Source organism: Myotis yumanensis, unplaced genomic scaffold (assembly GCF_028538775.1).
Source record: "Myotis yumanensis isolate MYYU_CA2020_CCGP unplaced genomic scaffold, mMyoYum1.0.hap1 SCAF_3, whole genome shotgun sequence".
Lineage (NCBI taxonomy): Eukaryota > Metazoa > Chordata > Mammalia > Chiroptera > Vespertilionidae > Myotis > Myotis yumanensis.
In genome coordinates, this window is record NW_027223754.1 from 197,568,835 (window position 1) to 197,587,056 (window position 18,222).

General features: G+C 44.9%; 1 protein-coding gene across 7 annotated transcripts in view; it reads right to left on the bottom strand.

Annotated features, from left to right (window-relative positions):
• ANKS1B (ankyrin repeat and sterile alpha motif domain containing 1B) overlaps positions 1–18,222 on the bottom strand; it is a 792,232-nt gene that overhangs the window by 19,314 nt on the left and 754,696 nt on the right. For all 7 annotated transcript variants that reach the window (XM_070410887.1, XM_070410886.1, XM_070410885.1 and 4 more), the window contains 3 exons: positions 7,600–7,611; positions 6,602–6,688; positions 17–154 (listed from right to left, as the gene is read on the bottom strand). In XM_070410887.1, coding sequence (XP_070266988.1) covers positions 17–154; positions 6,602–6,688; positions 7,600–7,611 — 237 coding nt within the window. The remainder of the gene's footprint in view (positions 1–16; positions 155–6,601; positions 6,689–7,599; positions 7,612–18,222) is intronic.

An 18,222-nucleotide genomic window follows, 5' to 3' on the forward strand; every position in this document is an offset into this window, starting at 1 on the left:
GAGGGCAGCTACTCACCACATCGAAGGCGGTAAACACGTGACAGTAGTGGTGATTGGACTTTAAATCTTTTGTGATGTAAGCAAACGTGGAGAGGTCGTCCGGGTCCTGGGCGGCACAGGAGATGTTACGAATTTCATGCTCGGCAATTATGTTCTGGAAGAAATGACACGAGTGACCATTGCTTTCCTTTGCAAACCAGCATATTTTATTTTATTATTATTTTTTAAAAATCCTCACTCAAGGATATTTTTTCCACTGAATTTTAGAGAGAGTGGAAAGGAGAGGGAGAGACAGAGAAACACCGATGTGAGAGAGACACATCAATTGGTTGTTTCCCACATGCCCCCGACCAGGGCTGGGAGCCTGCAACTAAGGAAGGTGCCCTTGGCTGGAATCGAACTCGGGACCCTTCAGTCCACAGGCTGATGCTCTATCCACTGAGCCAAACCAGCCAAGGCACAAACCAGCATATTTTAGAACCAAGGCAAATGACCAGAGAAGCAGCCGCTTTCTCCCTTCCTAGAATGTTCTAGACCAGAAACATTCAAAGCGATCCAACACACTCTCCACGGGTAAGTGTATGCCAGGTCTGGAAGGCATGTGTTCGTTTAATTAAAAACAACCTAAAATAGTCACATCCTGGAGCAGCGGTGCTCACCAGGTGCTGCACACAGAAGCAGTTGGGGTGGCAGCCACTTCTTTATAAAGAGTAATTGCTAATCACTTTCCTGTCTCCATTCCCCACGGGCACCTGTGGATAGGCAGGGCGGCCTCCTCCTGCCCGGTCTGCACGCTAGGAGGAACTCTGCCCCAAGGAGGCTGATCTACACCATCGTCCCACCCCTGTCTGCTCCCTGCCCCTCCTGCCCCAGGGCCAAGGTCGGTGCAGAAGAAGGCAGCAGGCAGGCAGAAGCATCAAGGGGCTGTCTCTCTCTCTCTTAAAAATTTTTTTTTATTGATTTCAGAGAGGAAAGGAGGGGGAGAGAGAGAGAGAGAGAAATATCAATTATGAGAGAGAATCATTGATTGGCTGCCTCCTGCATGCTCCCCAATGGGGATCAAGCCCGCAACCCGGGCATGTGCCCTTGACTGGAATTGAACCTCGGACCCTTTAGTTCGCAGGTTGACGCTCTATCCACTGAGCCAAACCAGCGAGGGCAAGGTGCTGTCTCTTGATTCTGTGCAGGCTAAGGTGTAGGGGTGGGATGAAGGAAAGACCATACTGCACTATTTGGGCCTTAGATGCCTTGTTTGAGGTGGGGTTTTGGGGGTGACACTGTGTACATGCTCCCCACTGGGGATCAAACCTGCAACCTGGGCATGTGTCCTGATTGGGAATTGAACTGTAACCTCCTGGTTCATAGATCAGCACTCAACCACTGAGCCATGCTGGCCGGGCTCTTTCAAATGATTTTGATGCCCCTCATCCCTACCCAGCTCTCACTGGTTTAACATAATTTCATTCTTCTCTCTGTAGCATTTCTTTATGCCCTCTCTCTGCCAGCACCCTCATCCCAACCTGCCTCTGAGGATCACTGGTGGGAGGTGAGTGAGGAAAGGTGTAAGTACCATTATCCTGAAGCACAAGATGACTAAGGAGCATCCTTGCTGCAGAACCCTGCTAGAAACTTCTTTTGATACACAGATGTATTTAAAAAGCAAAAAATTTTTCACATAATCATGCAATCATTTTTTATCTTATAATATCCCATTTATGTTTTCTGCAGTTGTCATAGATCTAAAATCCTCAATACTTTAGTTAGCCTAATTGGGTTTTAATTGCACAGTCTTAAATAACCTGTCGGCAATATAATGTTCCATGTATACCCATCAATGTCTACAAAGACGTACAAAATGTCCTTCCCTGCCAGCAGCCCCAGCGAGGACTTCATGTCCCTCACTCTCCTGAGCTGTGTGGCTGGGAAGCAATTACAGAATTAACACATAAAAGAAAATTAAATTAAGACATCCTTCACCGGGGCCATGTCTGTTGACATTACATGCAGCGCTCTGTCAACTATAACTCAAATTGAAATTGGAATCCCGTAAACAAGTACCATTCTATTGCAAGATATACGGTTTCGAAACAGGAGGTCGTGAGCCTCTTCTGGCATTCAGATAGCATTTCTTCGAGTAGAAATGTGAATTAGGATTGAGTGAGTCTTAAAATGAATTTAAAAATAATAAGAACTACAAAGCCTTTACAGGTATGACAGAGGCAGGTGCTGAGAGCCTCTACCATCATTTTAATTGGGGGCTGTCAGTGCCTCGGGAAGTCTGGGTGGATCTGGTCTCACCTGTCCAGGATTCACTATTACCGGAAACAGAACTTTGACTCCAACTGTTAACTAAATTGGCATTTCGTGTTCTGTTTTTTTTTTTGGTTAATCCTCACTCAAGGACATTTTTCCCATTGATTTTTGGAATGGAATGGAGGGGGAGAGACACAGTGAGAGAAACATCGATGTGAGAGACACATCGATTGGTTGCCTCCCCCTTGCACCCCAACCCAGCCAGTGATTGGGCCGAGGACTGAGCCTGCAACTGAGGTACATGCCCTTGACAGGAATTAAACCTGCCACCCTTCAGTCTGAGCCAAACCGGTTAGGGCCATTTCGTGTTCTTGAGATCATTTACCAGCATAAAGTAGATCAACTTCTTGGGAAAGCATTACAGTGAAAAGTGCCCCATGGTTTTTATTGCACTAAATTTCCTGAATCTTGCCAAATGATAAGGTGTCATGCTTGACGATTTTCAAGGGTGTATGACAGCATTGTGGCCCTGGGCCTGTGTAGGGCGGTATCTTTAAAAAAAAAAAAATTAAAATTGATTTCAGAGAGGGAGAGGGAGAGAGAGATAGAAACATCAATGATGAGAGGGAATCATTGATCAGTTGCCTCCTGCACTCCCCTTACTGGGGATTGAGCCCACAACCCGGGCATGTGCCCTTGACCGGAATTGAACCCTGACCTCCTAGTTCTTAGGTTGACGCTCAACCACTGAGCCATGCCAGACGGGCTAGGGAGGTATTTTTTTTAGCAGAACTTGATATATCCACAGTGCCAAAATGTGGTGAGGACCTGGGATCTCACTACTGAAAAACTAACATCATCTTTGTTACTAATGTTGTGGCCCCACCCCATAACAAAGAAACAGAATTTCCGGAGGATGAGACCCAGAAATCAGGATTTTAAAAAGATTCCCAGGTGATTCTAATGTGCAGCCAAGGTTGAGAACCACTGGGCTAGGGGGTGGGAAAGTCAAGTTTTAGTCCTTCTCCAAGATCAACTGGCTGTGTGACTGTGGGACAGTCCCTTAACCACTCTACTTGTCCAGGTCAGGTTGAACCAGCCCCTTGACTGTACCAGGGCAGGGTTAAAGAGATGTAGTGGTTAGGAGAGGGCTGTTTATGAAGAAAGGGCAATGAAAACATCAAATATAAATGTTAAGGTGTGACTGGGTTGAGCCTAATTACAGGCCTAGTGGTCACTAGTAACTAAAGATGCCAAGTCTTCCAATATGTCTACATGTCCACGTCCTTCTCTTCAAATCAAAGTGCTCACCAAGATAATACTTCCCAGGGGAGAAATCTCTGGTACAGACCAACAGCAGGACTCTGGAGTTTATGTACCTGCCCCTTCCCGGCTGTGGGCATTAGAGGTCGGTCTTTGCTACGGAACAGAGTGTTGTACAAAGATGCCAGCGCAAACACTGCTAGCCTCTAGGTGTCTGAGCACAGTTCCTTCCACGCCACGACCTGAGGGGTCAAGGTCCTTCAATTGTGGGTCCTCCATGACTTCTGAAACCAGCCCTGCAGCCCTGGTTGCTGGTAGTGTTGCTCGGCCTTCTACAGCCAAACCCCACCAGTGTGGCGTTGCACCATTGCTTTTTTCTACTCTTCCAAATACTGCCTGTCTACTTTAGTCCTCACACAGCAACTCCTAGACCAGTGGTCGGCAAACTCATTAGTCAACAGAGCCAAATATCAACAGTGCAACAATTGAAATTTCTTTTGAGAGCCAAATTTTTTAAACTTAAACTATATATGTAGGTACATTGTTATTAACTTAATTAGAGTACTCCTAAGGCTCAGGAAGAGCCACACTCAAGGGGCCAAAGAGCCGCATGTGGCTCGCGAGCTGCAGTTTGCTGACCACGGTCCTAGACTATTGTCCTGAGTCCCCTGCTCTCTCCCAATCCGCTGTCAGGTTGGGGTAGATCAGCTACATTGCAGGACACTGGGATGGGGACCCTGGATAGCCAGTTGAGGTCAATGTCCCCACATTACCGAAGAACCCAGGCACAGCCCTGGCTTGTGTAGCTCAGTTGGTTGGGTGTCAGTCCCATGCACCAAAAGGTTTGATTCCTGGTCAGGGCATATGCCTGGGTTGTGGGCTTGATCCCCAGGGGAGGGTGCATGTAGGAGGCAGCCTATCAATATTCTGCTATCACATTGATGTTTTTCTCTCTCCCTCTCCCTTCCTCTCTTTCTCTAAAAATCAATAAAGAAAATATTAAAAAAAAGAGAAAAATCTAGGCACATAGTCATATAGTCATAAAGAGGTCGGCTCCATCTATCACCAACATATGCACTTTGCCTTTGCTCTAGATTTGAAAATATGCAGAGGACCACCCTGAGGACTTATTTATTTAGTGTCTTCTTTATTTAGTGTCTTTATTCACCCAAAATTACCTTTTGCATGTCTTTTGGTGCTTATACCTTTTTTCAACAGTAGTATATATTACTTTCTTTTCTTGGTGCATATACTTCCAAAGAGTAGTCATCTGTGAGGAGAGATCTATCTAATCATTGGTGGTTGAAGCTTGCTAAGGTTGTTCATTCAAGCCAGTGTCAAACTCACACACTGAAAATATATTGCTATTCATGGTTTTTCAAATGCAAATGGGGTGGAGAGTTGCTCCAGGTTAGAAAAAACTCCAAATGCCAAAGCTGTTCTTGAAATTTAGATATAGCGGTAGCAATGATATCTTCAGTGAGTTTGGGAACTTTTAAAATCAACTGACTATCATTTAAGGATAACGCAAGTTTATGGTCCAGTAAAAATGTTTCCCAGAAATCAAAAAGCACATCAATTGGGATTTTTCTGATTAAGTCTCCACAATTGTCATCTGACTAACAGTGACTGTCACCAACACATTGCAGAGTTGAAACTAACATTCCATGTATTGACTTGGAGACTGTCAGCCAGCATGATCATGCAGGGTTATAAGCTTTCTGCTTGGTTTTCAAAACTGTTTCTAAACTTGGGAGGTTGTTTCCTTAAGTAGATTTGGGGGGCTTGGGCATATCTGACTGCTAATGTGGCAATCTCCTTCATTACAGAAAAATCAAGAAAACTTCGAATTGGTTGATTCAGATGCTCAGGTTTAGTGTAGACACCCAAGGGTCACTGCCCATGGGACTTCCCCTGGCATCTGAATCTGGCTGCCCTGGCCCTAAGGTATCCTTACGTTCACCTGTTCCATGACTTTCAGCTCCCAGTGGGGAGGTCTGAGTGGGGAAGTCCAGAAAACAAATGGTATTCACCAGTGGTGATCACCTCATTCCCCCTCCTTCTATACTTCATCAGTTGGAAGGTGTAGAAATAAAACACATGGACGTTGGGGGTTTTGTGAGAAGGAGCCAGTCAGCTTTGCGTTTAGGGAGAATGACAGTGTTCACACCCAAGCTTTCTGGCACTGTCATCTTCGCCAAGAAAGGAACTGCAGAATACCTTTTAAGTAAAATGCAACCCAGTTGTCCACACTCAAACATAAGGCTCCCAACTCTTCCCACTGAGAGTACAAAGTCCCAGCAGAGCCCAGCACAGTTTGGCTTTCTTTTCTGATTGTGTCTCTTAAGAAAACTACACAGCCCAGCCGGCGGGGCTCAATTGTTGAGCTTCGACCTATGAACCAGGAGGTCATGGTTCAATTCCCAGTCAGGGCATATGCCCGGGTTTCCGATTAAGTTTCCACAGTGTGGGGCCTGAAGGAGGCAGCTGATCAATGATTCTCTCTCATCATTGATGTTTCTCTCCCTCTCCCTTCCTCTCTGAAATAAAAAATAATAATATTAAATAAAGAAAACAATACAGCCGAAATTCTCTTTTCCATCTCAGTAGCTGAGAATTAAATGCACTTATAAAATATCAAAGTCAGAAAATGTGTTCCTTGGTGAGGTATTCATTACATGTATCAAATGAGAGGACATGTGTCTCTAGAGAAATGGAAAGACATATGTCTAAGAGGATGACATTGCTTCATCTTCATTCTATACATTATTTTTTTCTGTTCTAATGTTCTCTAGATCCAAAGGGACAAGCCAGATAGTAAGTGGCCACAATCGATTAGAGAAAGCTCCATAGACACGTGAAAGCAGAGTATGTATAGGAATCCTAGGACAAGTCCGCAAAATGAAATGTGTCCTTCTGTATACACGTGTGAGTGTGTCTGCAGTTGTGTTTAGGGAGCATGAAGTTCGGGGAGTGGGGAGGGATTAACATGGGGCACGTTGGTCATGATGGGAAGCGAAGGATGTTAGATCACATACTCAGGACTGTGTCTGATATCTAAGCCACAGAGAGGTGCAGTACCCACCTTATTTGTTGCATCAATAAATTTGACTCCTTTATATGAGACTGAAAGAATAATAGTAGGGACCTTCTTCATTTGCTCGGTGGACTTCTGAAATTAAAATTAGAGAGCTGTTAGAGCAGTTTGTGTTGCATGGCAACTGCAGCACATAATTTTTTCTCTTGAAAGATAAAAATGAGCTACACATACACACACACACACACACACACGTTCGTGCGCGCGTGCCCCAAACACACTCTCATGTAAATGTTATGTCTCCCTTCTCCTGGGCTTAGCTATGGTTTGGGCTTATACAGAGTCTGTCTTGCACTTGAGGCTCTGGAAGGAGCTTGCTCTGCTGTGTCACGTGGATGAAGGGACACTCACTCCCCCCACCCCCCATCAAAAGGAGAAACGCATGACACTGCCTCCCACGGTGATTGCAAGCGACAATTCTTCTGACTCGAATTAGACCATGTCAGGTTTAACTCCAAGGGTGAGGTTAGCATTAATAAAATATATACCACCTCTCCTTTTTTCCTAGTCACTCTCTTGCTTCAGGGCGCAAGGTCTGTCTAAATACGCACTTAAAAAAGGGATGTAAAATACATCGCTATGCATTTTTCTTGACCCTGGCCAAATCCGTGACAGCTGATAGTGTATTTATGGCGGAATCACCGTGGCCACACAGGATGTAATGCCGCCTGCGACAACTAAGCCGTCTGGGTGCAGCCTGTGCTCGGAGCCACAGCAAAACCGGCCGGTCCAGGTAACCTGCTTTGTCATTCAGCGCTGCTCCGTTCTCTTAGGGCAAGTTCTCACGGTAGATGCTCACACTGGCTAAACACACTTAGAGCGTGCAGCTTGCAGCTTCCTGCATCTGCAAGAGGTTTCTGCGTAATTTAGTATGTGCCTCTTCCGTTTAGTTGTACCACTCATCACAGGTCACTGACAGTCTGTTTACTTCTTCCCCGCTATGGATACTCCCCTAACAATCACATCCCACAGCCAGAGGGACCTACCTGACAGTTGGCCTGATGCGTTTTCCAGACAAGACAGGTGGGAACATAACAGGAAAGAAAACACATAAAAAGGTGAGTGGAAACCATTTCAGTAATCCGCCAACCGCACACATTCATTAAAAAGTAAACAGAAGAGGCTTGATGGCTCTATGTGGACGCAGCGAAACCGTTATTTTAGGAACGCTGCAGGCTTTACAGACCCGTCTCTCCGTGTCTTCTGTTTTCTCATCATTCTGTTCACTGCATTGCACCGTCTTATGACTGACATGCAGGAACCTTCCGCTGTGAGCGGTCCACTACCAGCCGTCTTGTGTATATTAAGGGAGTTGGGAGACAATATGAACTTGTTTGATTTCTTCGTTTACATGTACTTTCCAATTTTCTGTTTGTGAATTCTGACAATGGACCAGAATGGAAAGGAAGCTTTTAGTTGGGTAGTGTGAATGATAGCCATTGAACTCAATATGATAATTATACTGCCTCTCTCACTTGAGCCACCCAAAAGTGATTTTGTCCTAGTTATTTTGACACATCTTTTTGATAGTTACTATACCCATTTCAAAGATAAAGATAATGGATCTCTAAGAGGATTGCTACTTAGTATTTATTAGGTGTTTCATACAGTATAGAAAAAGCAGCTCTTTTGAAGGGCTTTTTTTTTGTTGTTGTTAATCCTCAACTGAAGAAAATTTTTTCCCATTGATTTTTAGAGAGAGTGGAAGGGAGGGAGGGAGAAGGAAGACAAGGAGAAGGGAGAGGGAGGGAGAGGAAGAGAGAGAGAGAGAGAGAGAGAGAGAGAGAGAGAGAGAGAAACATCTGCGTGAGAGAGACACATGACACATGGATTGGTTGCCTCCTTCACATACCCCGACCGGGGCTGGGGATCAAACCTGCAACCCAGGTATGTGTCCTTGACCAGGAATGGAACCCGAGACCCTCCAGTGCTTTACTACTGAGCAACACAGGCGAGAGCTTGATGGCCTTTTTAACTAGTTTTAAAATTACCCAGACTCACCAATTTTCTTTTGTGATTGCCAAAAAAAGACACTATGAAATTGGGGTGTAAGGTTAGACATTTTTACCTTTTTAATGCTTTATCCAACCAACTCTTAAGCATGTGCAAGATAAATCACAGGCCAACCTAGGAGAAATGATGTGCAGTGTGCTGATTTTAAGGCAAAGCAGTGGACTGAACTCTGGAAAGAGAGAGGGCTGTGGCAGGCACGGGAAGGGGTTTGGTGGGCTGAATGTGCAGTTTGTGAAGAATTCTTTGCAAAGAGTAACAATGGATTGCAATGAAACACCTCGCCTATCTCTTGCCGTGAATACCAGGCGTATTCTCCTGAACAGATCTATTGGTAACATGAAACAATATTTAACTAACATAAGGTTAAAAAATCAACATTTATTTAGTAATTAAGAACCCCCCTCCAAAATTAAAAATTAAAACAAGAAAAACCCATTTGTCATTCATTTTTAGCAGTTGAGTGGTTATATCAGGCAGCTCATTGGGCTCTGGAAAAACTCAGAATCTATTTCAGGGGACATGAAACAGACCTCAAATTGTGTGCTAGCTGCAGTTGGCTGAAAAGGGCTGTCTGAAGGGCTGTGTTGAGAAGGATTCTGAGCCTGTGTCTGGGCTCGTGGGAAAGAGGGCTGGGGAGAGGGAGAGGAAGAGCAGCACATTCCTGGCCTGGTCTGATACAGTGAACGGCTACAATACAAGTATCGACTAATGTGACAGAGATATGAACAAAGTGTCAACAGAGTACTGAGCAGGGAGAGCCTCAGTTTGCATGAGAGAGTGGGACAAGACATACATTCATTCATTCATTCATTCAACAAACACTAACTGCCTGCCAGCTGGCTCTTAAAAGACAAATAGGAGCTGGGCTGGTGTGGCTCAGTGGTTGAGCATAAACCTATGAACCAGCAGGTCAAGGTTCAATTCTAGGTCAGGGCACATGTCTGGGGTTGTGGGCTCCATCTCCAGTAGGGGGAGTGCAGGAGTCATCCAATCAATGATCCTCCCCATCATTGATGTTTCTATCTCTCTCTCCTTTTCTCTTCCTCTCTAAAATCAATTAGGAATTTCCAGGTGGCAAAAGAGGACAAAAGAGGCAGTTTTAGCAGCAGAATCAACATACACATACACATATGCCTGGAACTAAGAAACAATGTGGAGGGTGTGGGCAATCGGTGGGAGATGATGCTGGTGCAGTAGGTTTGGAAGATAGTGACTTGCTCTGCTAAGCTAGGATCCAGTGGCAGCTTCTAAGGAGGGAGTGAGACAGTCAAATCTGTGTCGCAGAGAGATAGCTCTGATGGCTGGATGGACAGGAACAAGGACAGGCTGAGTGCAGGGTGGCAGGAAGCTCTGGTACAAACCCAACGAGAGAGCCTAAGCAGCCGGGGTGAAGTAGAGGCTCTGGAGAATGCGCCAGGGAGCCACAGTTCCAATGAGGAAGCATCAAGAGGATCTGCTAACTGATCCGCCCAGAGATGAGAGAATGAGAGGATATCACGGGTAAAGAGGCCATTCGCTGGGATAAGGAACACTGGAGGGGAGTATGCTTTTGCACACAATCCTTTCGAATGTGCTCAGTTTGATCACCAGTAGGAAATCAGAAACCAGAATCAGATCTGGAGCCCTGGCCCATGTGGCTCAGTTGGTTGAGGGTCATCCCATGCACCGAAAGGTTGCCGGTCCGATTCCCAGTCAGGACACGTATCTTACTAAGGTTGCAGGTTTGATCCTTTGTCAGGGTGCGTGTGAAAAGCAACTCATCTCTCTCTCTCTCTCTCTCTCTCTCTCCTTCCTCTCTCTCTAAAGTCAATAAAAGCATATTAAAAAAAAAAAGAATCAGATCTGGAAATCCACCCACATAGAGGATATGGCTGAAGAGATGGTAGCAGAGGGAGTAGCTGAAGAGATGGTAGCAGAGGGAGTGAGCAAAAGGAGGTCTAAGAACCACCCCTGAGGAAAGAGAATATTTACCAGCTGCAGCAGGATGAAGGAACCTGAAACAGAGCTGGAAGCAGTCTGAGAGCGGAAGTCGAGAAAGAAGATTCCTTCAGAGGTGGGAACAGTGCCTGATGCCCTGAGGGCTGAAGAGGCCGAGAAATCTGAGCCTGGCTTAGTGGCTGGCACACGGAGGAGCGGCTACTTTTATGGGGTCTCCTGGGTGAAATCTGTAGCTTTAGCAGCTAGACAATTTGTTGCTGAGTTTATTAAGAGCCGCTTCAGAACGGTGGCAGCAGACGAAGAACACAGCGAATGTCCGTGAAAGGGAGCGGAGAGATGGGGCAGTCAGCGGGTCAGGACACACTCTCAGGCTGAAATGAAGGCATTCGAGGGGATTTCTGTCCTGATACAAAGATTCCACCTAATCTGCTCAGCAGAGCTGAACAGAGAAGAAAAGATAAAGGAGGGCCCTTTCTTTTTCTTCCCAGGGTGCCAAGAATCCGTCTCCGCACTGGAGGCAGGCTGGGTGCCGATGATGCAGGCTGTGACAGGCCCGTGTGAATGGCAGACAGTGCTGGGGGTGGCCACGCATCCCCATCAGCACCTGGTCGCTGCTCACATTACAGCATGCACTGCCAGGCAACACTGGTTTCTAGGGCCTATCTATCTGCAGCTTTGCTGGGGGGTTCACACTCCCATCTGTGTATGTTAAGAATCCAAGCCTTATTTATTTGTGTGTTTTTTTTGTGTGGTTTGTTTTTGGTTAATCCTCACCCAATGTATATTTTTCCATTGAGTTTTAGAAAGAGTGGAAGAGAGAAGGAAAGACAGAGAGAAACATCATGGTGAGAGAAACACATCGATTGGTTGCCTCCTGCACGAGTTCTGACCAGGGCCCGGGCTGAGGAGAAGCCTGCAACCAAGGTATGTACCCTTCACTGGAACTGAACCCAGGACCCTTTGGTCCACAGGCCAACGCTCTATCCACTGAGCCAAACTGGCTAGGGTCAAGCCTTATTTATTTGTGTAAGCTGAATTGAACCGGTGACCTCTTGGTGTATGGGATGACACTCAATCCACTGATCCATACCGGCCAGGCAAAACTGCCATATTTAAGGGTCAAAAATGGCTAACTTGGAGCAATTTCCTAGGGTTCCATGTCCCAGCTGCTGAAATCCGCGACTGTTACATGAATGAGCAAATGAGTTCATGTGCGGTAATGAGCACGACGCTGACGTTACCACAATACCAGCTCCTCCACGCACAGAGCTCAGCAAACCCTTAGAGAACCTCAGTGCCCGAGCCAGGCATGGAGGCCTTGAAGGAACTTGGAGAACCACAGATGTGATTAAAGATACCCCAGGAGATTCCTATGGGGTGGCAAACGCTCCACAGATCTGGTGATTTTCCAGCCTCCGGGAGAGAAGCCTTCATTTCCGCGACAGAAATCCAGCTTCGATGGCGAGCGCTGAGATGAGGAAAGACTTCCTGGGAGGGCGGCTGGGAAGCTTCTCCCTTGGGATGTCTTAGAGCAGCGGTCGCCAACCTTTTGGACCTCACGGATCATCAGTGGTCCACTGGTTGGCGACCGTTGTCTTAGAGATAGTTTGGACATTTACCTGTCACTCATGACTCAGGGGTAAGTCTCCTTTGGCTGGGAAACCAGCTAAATGACCTCTCAAGGGCTTTTCTGGCCATAGGAACTCTGATACAGAGGCTGGGCGAACGCAGAGCCTGTGGGAGACCATGTGACATGAACAGACTGTGGGCAAGCAGCCATGCGAACTGCTCCTCTGGCCTTAGACACGGCTGCTGTCCCCCAGAGGAACTCACATCCGGGCCAAATCTGGCACAGCGCAGAGCCATGCTCATCTCCTTTCCTGCAGCTGGTTTGCCGGCACCGTGGCAGAGGGATCCTCCCAGGGCAGCCTGTCTATAGCAGCCTCACTGGGTGCCCAGTGGACCAAGGCCGTGGTGCCCGATCTCTCCAGTGCCTTTGAATCCCATGGAGGGCTCGGTAAATAACAGACTATGGACCAAATAGTTGTCTCATCAAAATTCATGTTGAATTCTAACACCCAATGTGATAGTCCTGGGAGGTGGGGCCTTTGGGAGGTGATGAGACATGCGGGTGGGCCCTCATGATTCCCGGTGCTTATGAGAGAGACCCCACGGAGCTCCCCTGCTGCTCCTGCCATTTGAGGATGCAGTGAAAAGACGGCTCTCTAGGAAGCAGGAAGAGAGCTCTCACCAGACATTGATCTGCCAGCTCCCTGACCCTGGACTTCCCAGCCTCCAGAGCTGTGGGAAGTAAATTTCTCCCTGTGTATGGTATTTTTGTTACAGCAGCCTGAACGGACAGACAGTAAGTCTGAGGTAAGGCCTAAGATTCTTCCCTTCCTTTTCCTTCCCTTCCCTTCCCTTCCCTTTTCCTTCCTTCCTTCCTTCCTTCCTTCCTTCCTTCCTTCCTTCCTTCTTTCTTTCCTTCCTTCTCTCTCTCTCTCTCTCTCTCTCTCTCTCTCTCTCTCTCTCTCTTTCATCTATCTATTTATCTATCCTATATAATAAAAGGATAATATATAAATTGCTCCCCTCAGGAGTTTGACCGACCAAGAGTTCAACCGCTTGCTATGACGTGTGCTGACCACCAGGGGTGATGCAGAAGGAAGGAAGGCCCCAGCTGGCAGCCGGGGGAAGGAGGGCCCTGATGGGCCTGATAGCTGGCCAGGCCTAGGGACCTTACCTATGCATGAATTTTGTGCACCGGGCCTCTAGTCTATTTATAAAAAAACGATGCACGAAATTTGTGCAAGGGGCTTGACCCCTGCAGCCACAGTGGCTGCCTCTGCCTTGGCCCCTGCTGCGGCGGCTTCGTCCAGTAGCTCGTCTAGTCTAATTAGTATATTATGCTTTTATTATTATAGTTGGTATTTTTTGTTGTTGATACTCACCTGAGAATATTTTTCCATTGAATTTTAGAGTGGTAGAGAGGGGGAGAGACACAAACTTTGATGTGAGAGAGACACATCGATTGGCTGCCTCCTACATGTGCCCTGACCGGGGCCGTGTTCGCCCAACCTTTGTATTAGGGTTCCTATGGCCTGAAACCGAGGTATGTCCCTTGACCAGAATAAAACCCGAGACCCGTCAGTTCACAGGCTGACACTCTACCCACTGAGCAAAACTAGTTAGGGCTAAAAATATGTTTTTATTGATTTCAGAGAAGGAGAGATGAAAACGTTGATTGTTTGTGCCCTGCAAGGCCCCTACTGGGGGTCAAACCATCAACCCGGGCATGTGCCCTGACCAGGAATCCAACCGTGACATGGAATGGAACCAGCAACCTCCTGGTGCATGGGACAACTCTCAAACAAATGAGCCACTCTGGCCGAGCAGATCCTGTATTTCTAACGCATTTCCAGATGCTGTTAGTCTGGAGACCACACTTTGAGAACTTCTGCTCTAAAAATGCAGTTGATGAGTTTGATGGGAAGTCACTGTCAGAACCGCTCTCTGCTGCTGTGCAGGTAAACTGCGTCCTACATTAAGTCAGAAAGAAGTTAATTTACCAAAACACACTATTCTCCACTTGACAAGTGATTTCCAAAAACCCTTAGTTAGCACTCAACTGCAGCTCTCGGTCTTCAGAGCAATTAAGAGTTATTGAATTCTTCCACGATCTCTCAAGGGCTGTGAAAGTATAAAATGTTCTTCATAAAGACAGACTGTAGAGTTACGTCTAGAATAGATGTCGGTCAGACAGAGCCCATAAGCCCAGGGGTCATGCTGAAGACGTACAGTTTTCTCATGAAAGTTCCCCCGCTCTCCCTCCCTAGGAGCACATCCAAGATATTAAGTGTTTGCCCCTGTGACATGTGACAAGCGAACGTCAACACGTTTCCAGGTCCTGCTTCTGGGGGACTGAACTGGGACAAGCTTTTTGGAAGGCAACCTGGAAATTCTTACCCAGTCTCAGGATGTGTATACCCTCTGACCTAGCTATTCTACATTTAGTGGCTTATTCTAAGGAAATAATCAGACCAGTTTTGAAAGAGTTAGGTATGGGGACATTACCCACAGTATTGGCTACAATTTGAAAAAATTGGAAATGACCTAATGAGAAGAACTGGTTAAATAAGTTTGAAGACTGTCTCCGAGCACCAATTGAGCTGGAAAACCCAACCAGTAACATAAAAGGCATCACTAAACAACTATGTTCAGATTAAAATAAATATCTTAATGTTTTTAGATTTTAATTTTACGTGTAAATGTCTCCAAAGTTGTCATGGTACAAGAAAGAAGCAGCCAATTGTACAATTAAGGAGCAAAATATATCATTCATAGAAACCATTCTTCTTAAAAGTGTGCCTCAATATCAAGGCATAGCCAATCTCTTAGGCTTTTAAAGAAAACTCTAAAAGGGAAGGCAAAGATTGCAATTTTACTTAAAAAATTATCAGGTGTTAATGCAAGTTCCTATTGACTCTTCTTCGCAAGACACAGTTCAGAAGATAATTTTAAGAGGAGCATTATTTAGAGTTTGAATCTAGGAGAAAAATAATCTAAAACACTTGGGTTGCGGGAAACGAGTTAAGTCGGCTCGCGTGAATTGCGCGTACTCCGCGGGAGCCGTCTTAAACTCAGTTCATATAGATTTGCGGTGGAGTGCGGGAAACGTGTAAACTCGGGCCGATTGTAACTGCGTATTACCAAATATTTCATTTCAATCGAACCCATACTTCAAAAGATATAGGCATTTTAACGCGCCATCTTATATTTTGGCGGGAAATTCACCCGCAACCCAAGTGTTAAGATGAAAACCTGCATACACATGTTTATAGCAGTACTATTCATAATTGCCAAAACCCGGATGCCACTGAGATGGCCTTCAATAAGTTATTGGGTAAACAAACTGTGATATGTCCATACAATGAATACTATTCAGTGATAAAGTAAAAATGAGCTATCAAGTCACAAAAGACATGGAGGAACCTTAAAAGCATATTGTTAAGTGAAAGAAGCCAGTATAATTTCAACTATGAGATTCTGGAAAAGGCAAAACTACAGAGACAGTACAAAGGTCAGTGGTTAGGGGGGCAGGGGAGAAAAGAGATGAATAGCAGGAGCATAGGGGATTCGCAGGGTGTGAAATTTTCTGTATGATATTATAATGTTGGATATATGACATTATGCATGTATGAAATACCCACACACTGTATAACATAAAGAGTGTACTCGAATGTAAGCCACAGACTTTAGTTAATAATAACATATCAATATTGGTTCATAATTGTGACAAACGCACCACACCAATGGAAGACGTCAGTAATGAGGGCAACTGCCAGGAGGAGGGGTAGAAGGAGTGTATACATGATAACTCTCTGTGCTTTATGCTCAAATTTTCTTAGTTAACCTAAAACTGCTATAAAAAATAAAGTCTATTAAAAAAATCTCAAGATGGTCTGAGGAAAAAGACTGGTTAACCTGAATGAACAGAGAAGTGATTCCATATTATAGAATGAAGTGAATTACTACTATCTCACACATGTTAGTGTACTACAGCATAGTTTTAATTGAAATGATAGGTGTATAATAAAACACCAGGAAGATTAGTGTAGAATTAACTTTATTTTAGAATTGGAAGGGACCCTAAGGATGAATAAAAAGGTTTAGATAAATGTAGAAATTAACCAACTGTGACTATCAAACATTCCAAATTACTCTGAGAAGAGAAAACTGTTTTGTTTCTGCTGGGGCAAAGTGAATGTGTTAAAGTGAGTGCTGTGGAAAAAACATGTTCCAGTCTCTATGGATGCAATAAAAACTCTCTTGCAATTTTTATTTATGTTAACACATTAGAATAGAGCCCAACTTACTACATATGTCTGTACCTAAATGGTTTAATTTAGCCAGTGCTAATCTTATAGGTTCTTTGAAGGTTTCTAAAGTGATTTCTTTTAAAAAGTATGTTTTTATTGATTTCAGAGAAAGAGGAAGGGGGGAGACGAAGAGGGAGAGGGAAGGAGAGGGGGAAGAGGGAGAGGGCGAGAAACATTGACCGCTCGCCTCCCATATGCACCTTGATGGGGTTTGAACCCACCATCTGGTTACGTGCCCTGTCTGGGAATCGAACAAGTGACCTTTCAGTGCAGAGGAAGATGCTCGACCAACTGAGCCACAGTGACCAGGGAAAGCTATTTCTTTATCAATAAAAATGATCCATATCTTTTCAAATATTTTAAAACTCAGGGCAAGAAGCGTTGTACTGGCTCATTAGAGAGCTGGTACAGTCTGGGGTTCAGAGTGTGCGTGGTGGAGTTAGGCTGCCTAGGTTCAAGTCCTGGTTCTACCACTTGTTGGCTGAATAACCCTGGGTAATGTACTTAACTTTCCTTGGCCTTTGTTTCCCCATATGTGAAGTGGGGACATAGCAATACTTACCTCATGATGAATTAATGCACATAATCATTTGTGTAGGGCCTGGCATACAGACCTCAAGTGTTAACTGTTATTAGTCCTTATAAATTGATTTTAGGAGACCACACTTGTATGTCACTTTTGGGATCATCTATGACAATCCATCAGGCCGTGGCAACATGAAGATACCTCTATGGTAATACTTCTGCTACTTTGGGGTAATTAAATGGTAACATGGTAGACTCCTCCTCTAGGTCCAGTGAGAGCAGGAGCCAAATCTTAGTTATGTTTATCAAACTGCATATAATGAAACATTTCTCAGAACAAGGACCCACAGTGATTTACTTCTTCCGGAGACAGAAATTTCAATTTCAGCTACAATGCATACTGCTGAATTGAAAACAACTTTTTTTTTCAATTTAGAGAGTAAGCCAGGTAAAGTTTGAATCTACAATACTCTGGTCTAAAAATCTTACTGTACATCATCTGTGTCCTAAAGTATTTCCCATGGGGAGACTGATTATACTGGGACTTTGAGCTGAACGGCCAGAAAACAGAGAAAACAGCAACTTGAGGTTCAACCTGAAAATTAACTGCACGGTGAGATCCACACCGTTTTTAGTTGGCGAGAGTTCTAATTCACAACCCAGCAGTCCCTGATAGCATCAAATCCACGCTTCTGATTTTGAAAGGCTCTGGTGAATCCAGCGAGTGCAACTTTAGCTCCCGTATCAAAGGCTGATACTTATTCAATCAAGATGGGGAAATAAGGGTTTGAGATATTCTAAGAAGCAATAAAGCTCCCATTTTCATGTAAACCACTCAAAATAACCACCTAGAGCAGCAAACCAGAAGAACGCCCTAAAGAATGGCCTGTAAATCGGCAGCCTTTTCAGTTTCATTTTAAGCAACAGACAAGTATTTAGCAAAATTATTCTCCACCGAGACTATTAAAATGGCTTTGCCATTGCTTAGCGGAATGAAATTTCAGACCCACTTAATTTCAAGAAATTGACTGAAATTCAAATCACAGATCGGGTGTATGTTAAATGGTGCTATGAGCTCTACCCACTATTTATGCTGATTATAGCATTGAAGTAGCTGGACTCAGATAATTGAGTTAAGAGTATGAAATCAGAGATGCCAAGTTAATTTCTTAGGTATGTTCACGAAGAGCGCTAACATCATTACAGGGCTTGATGATTGGGAAACATTCCCATTTTCTTTTTGTGCCCTGGTGA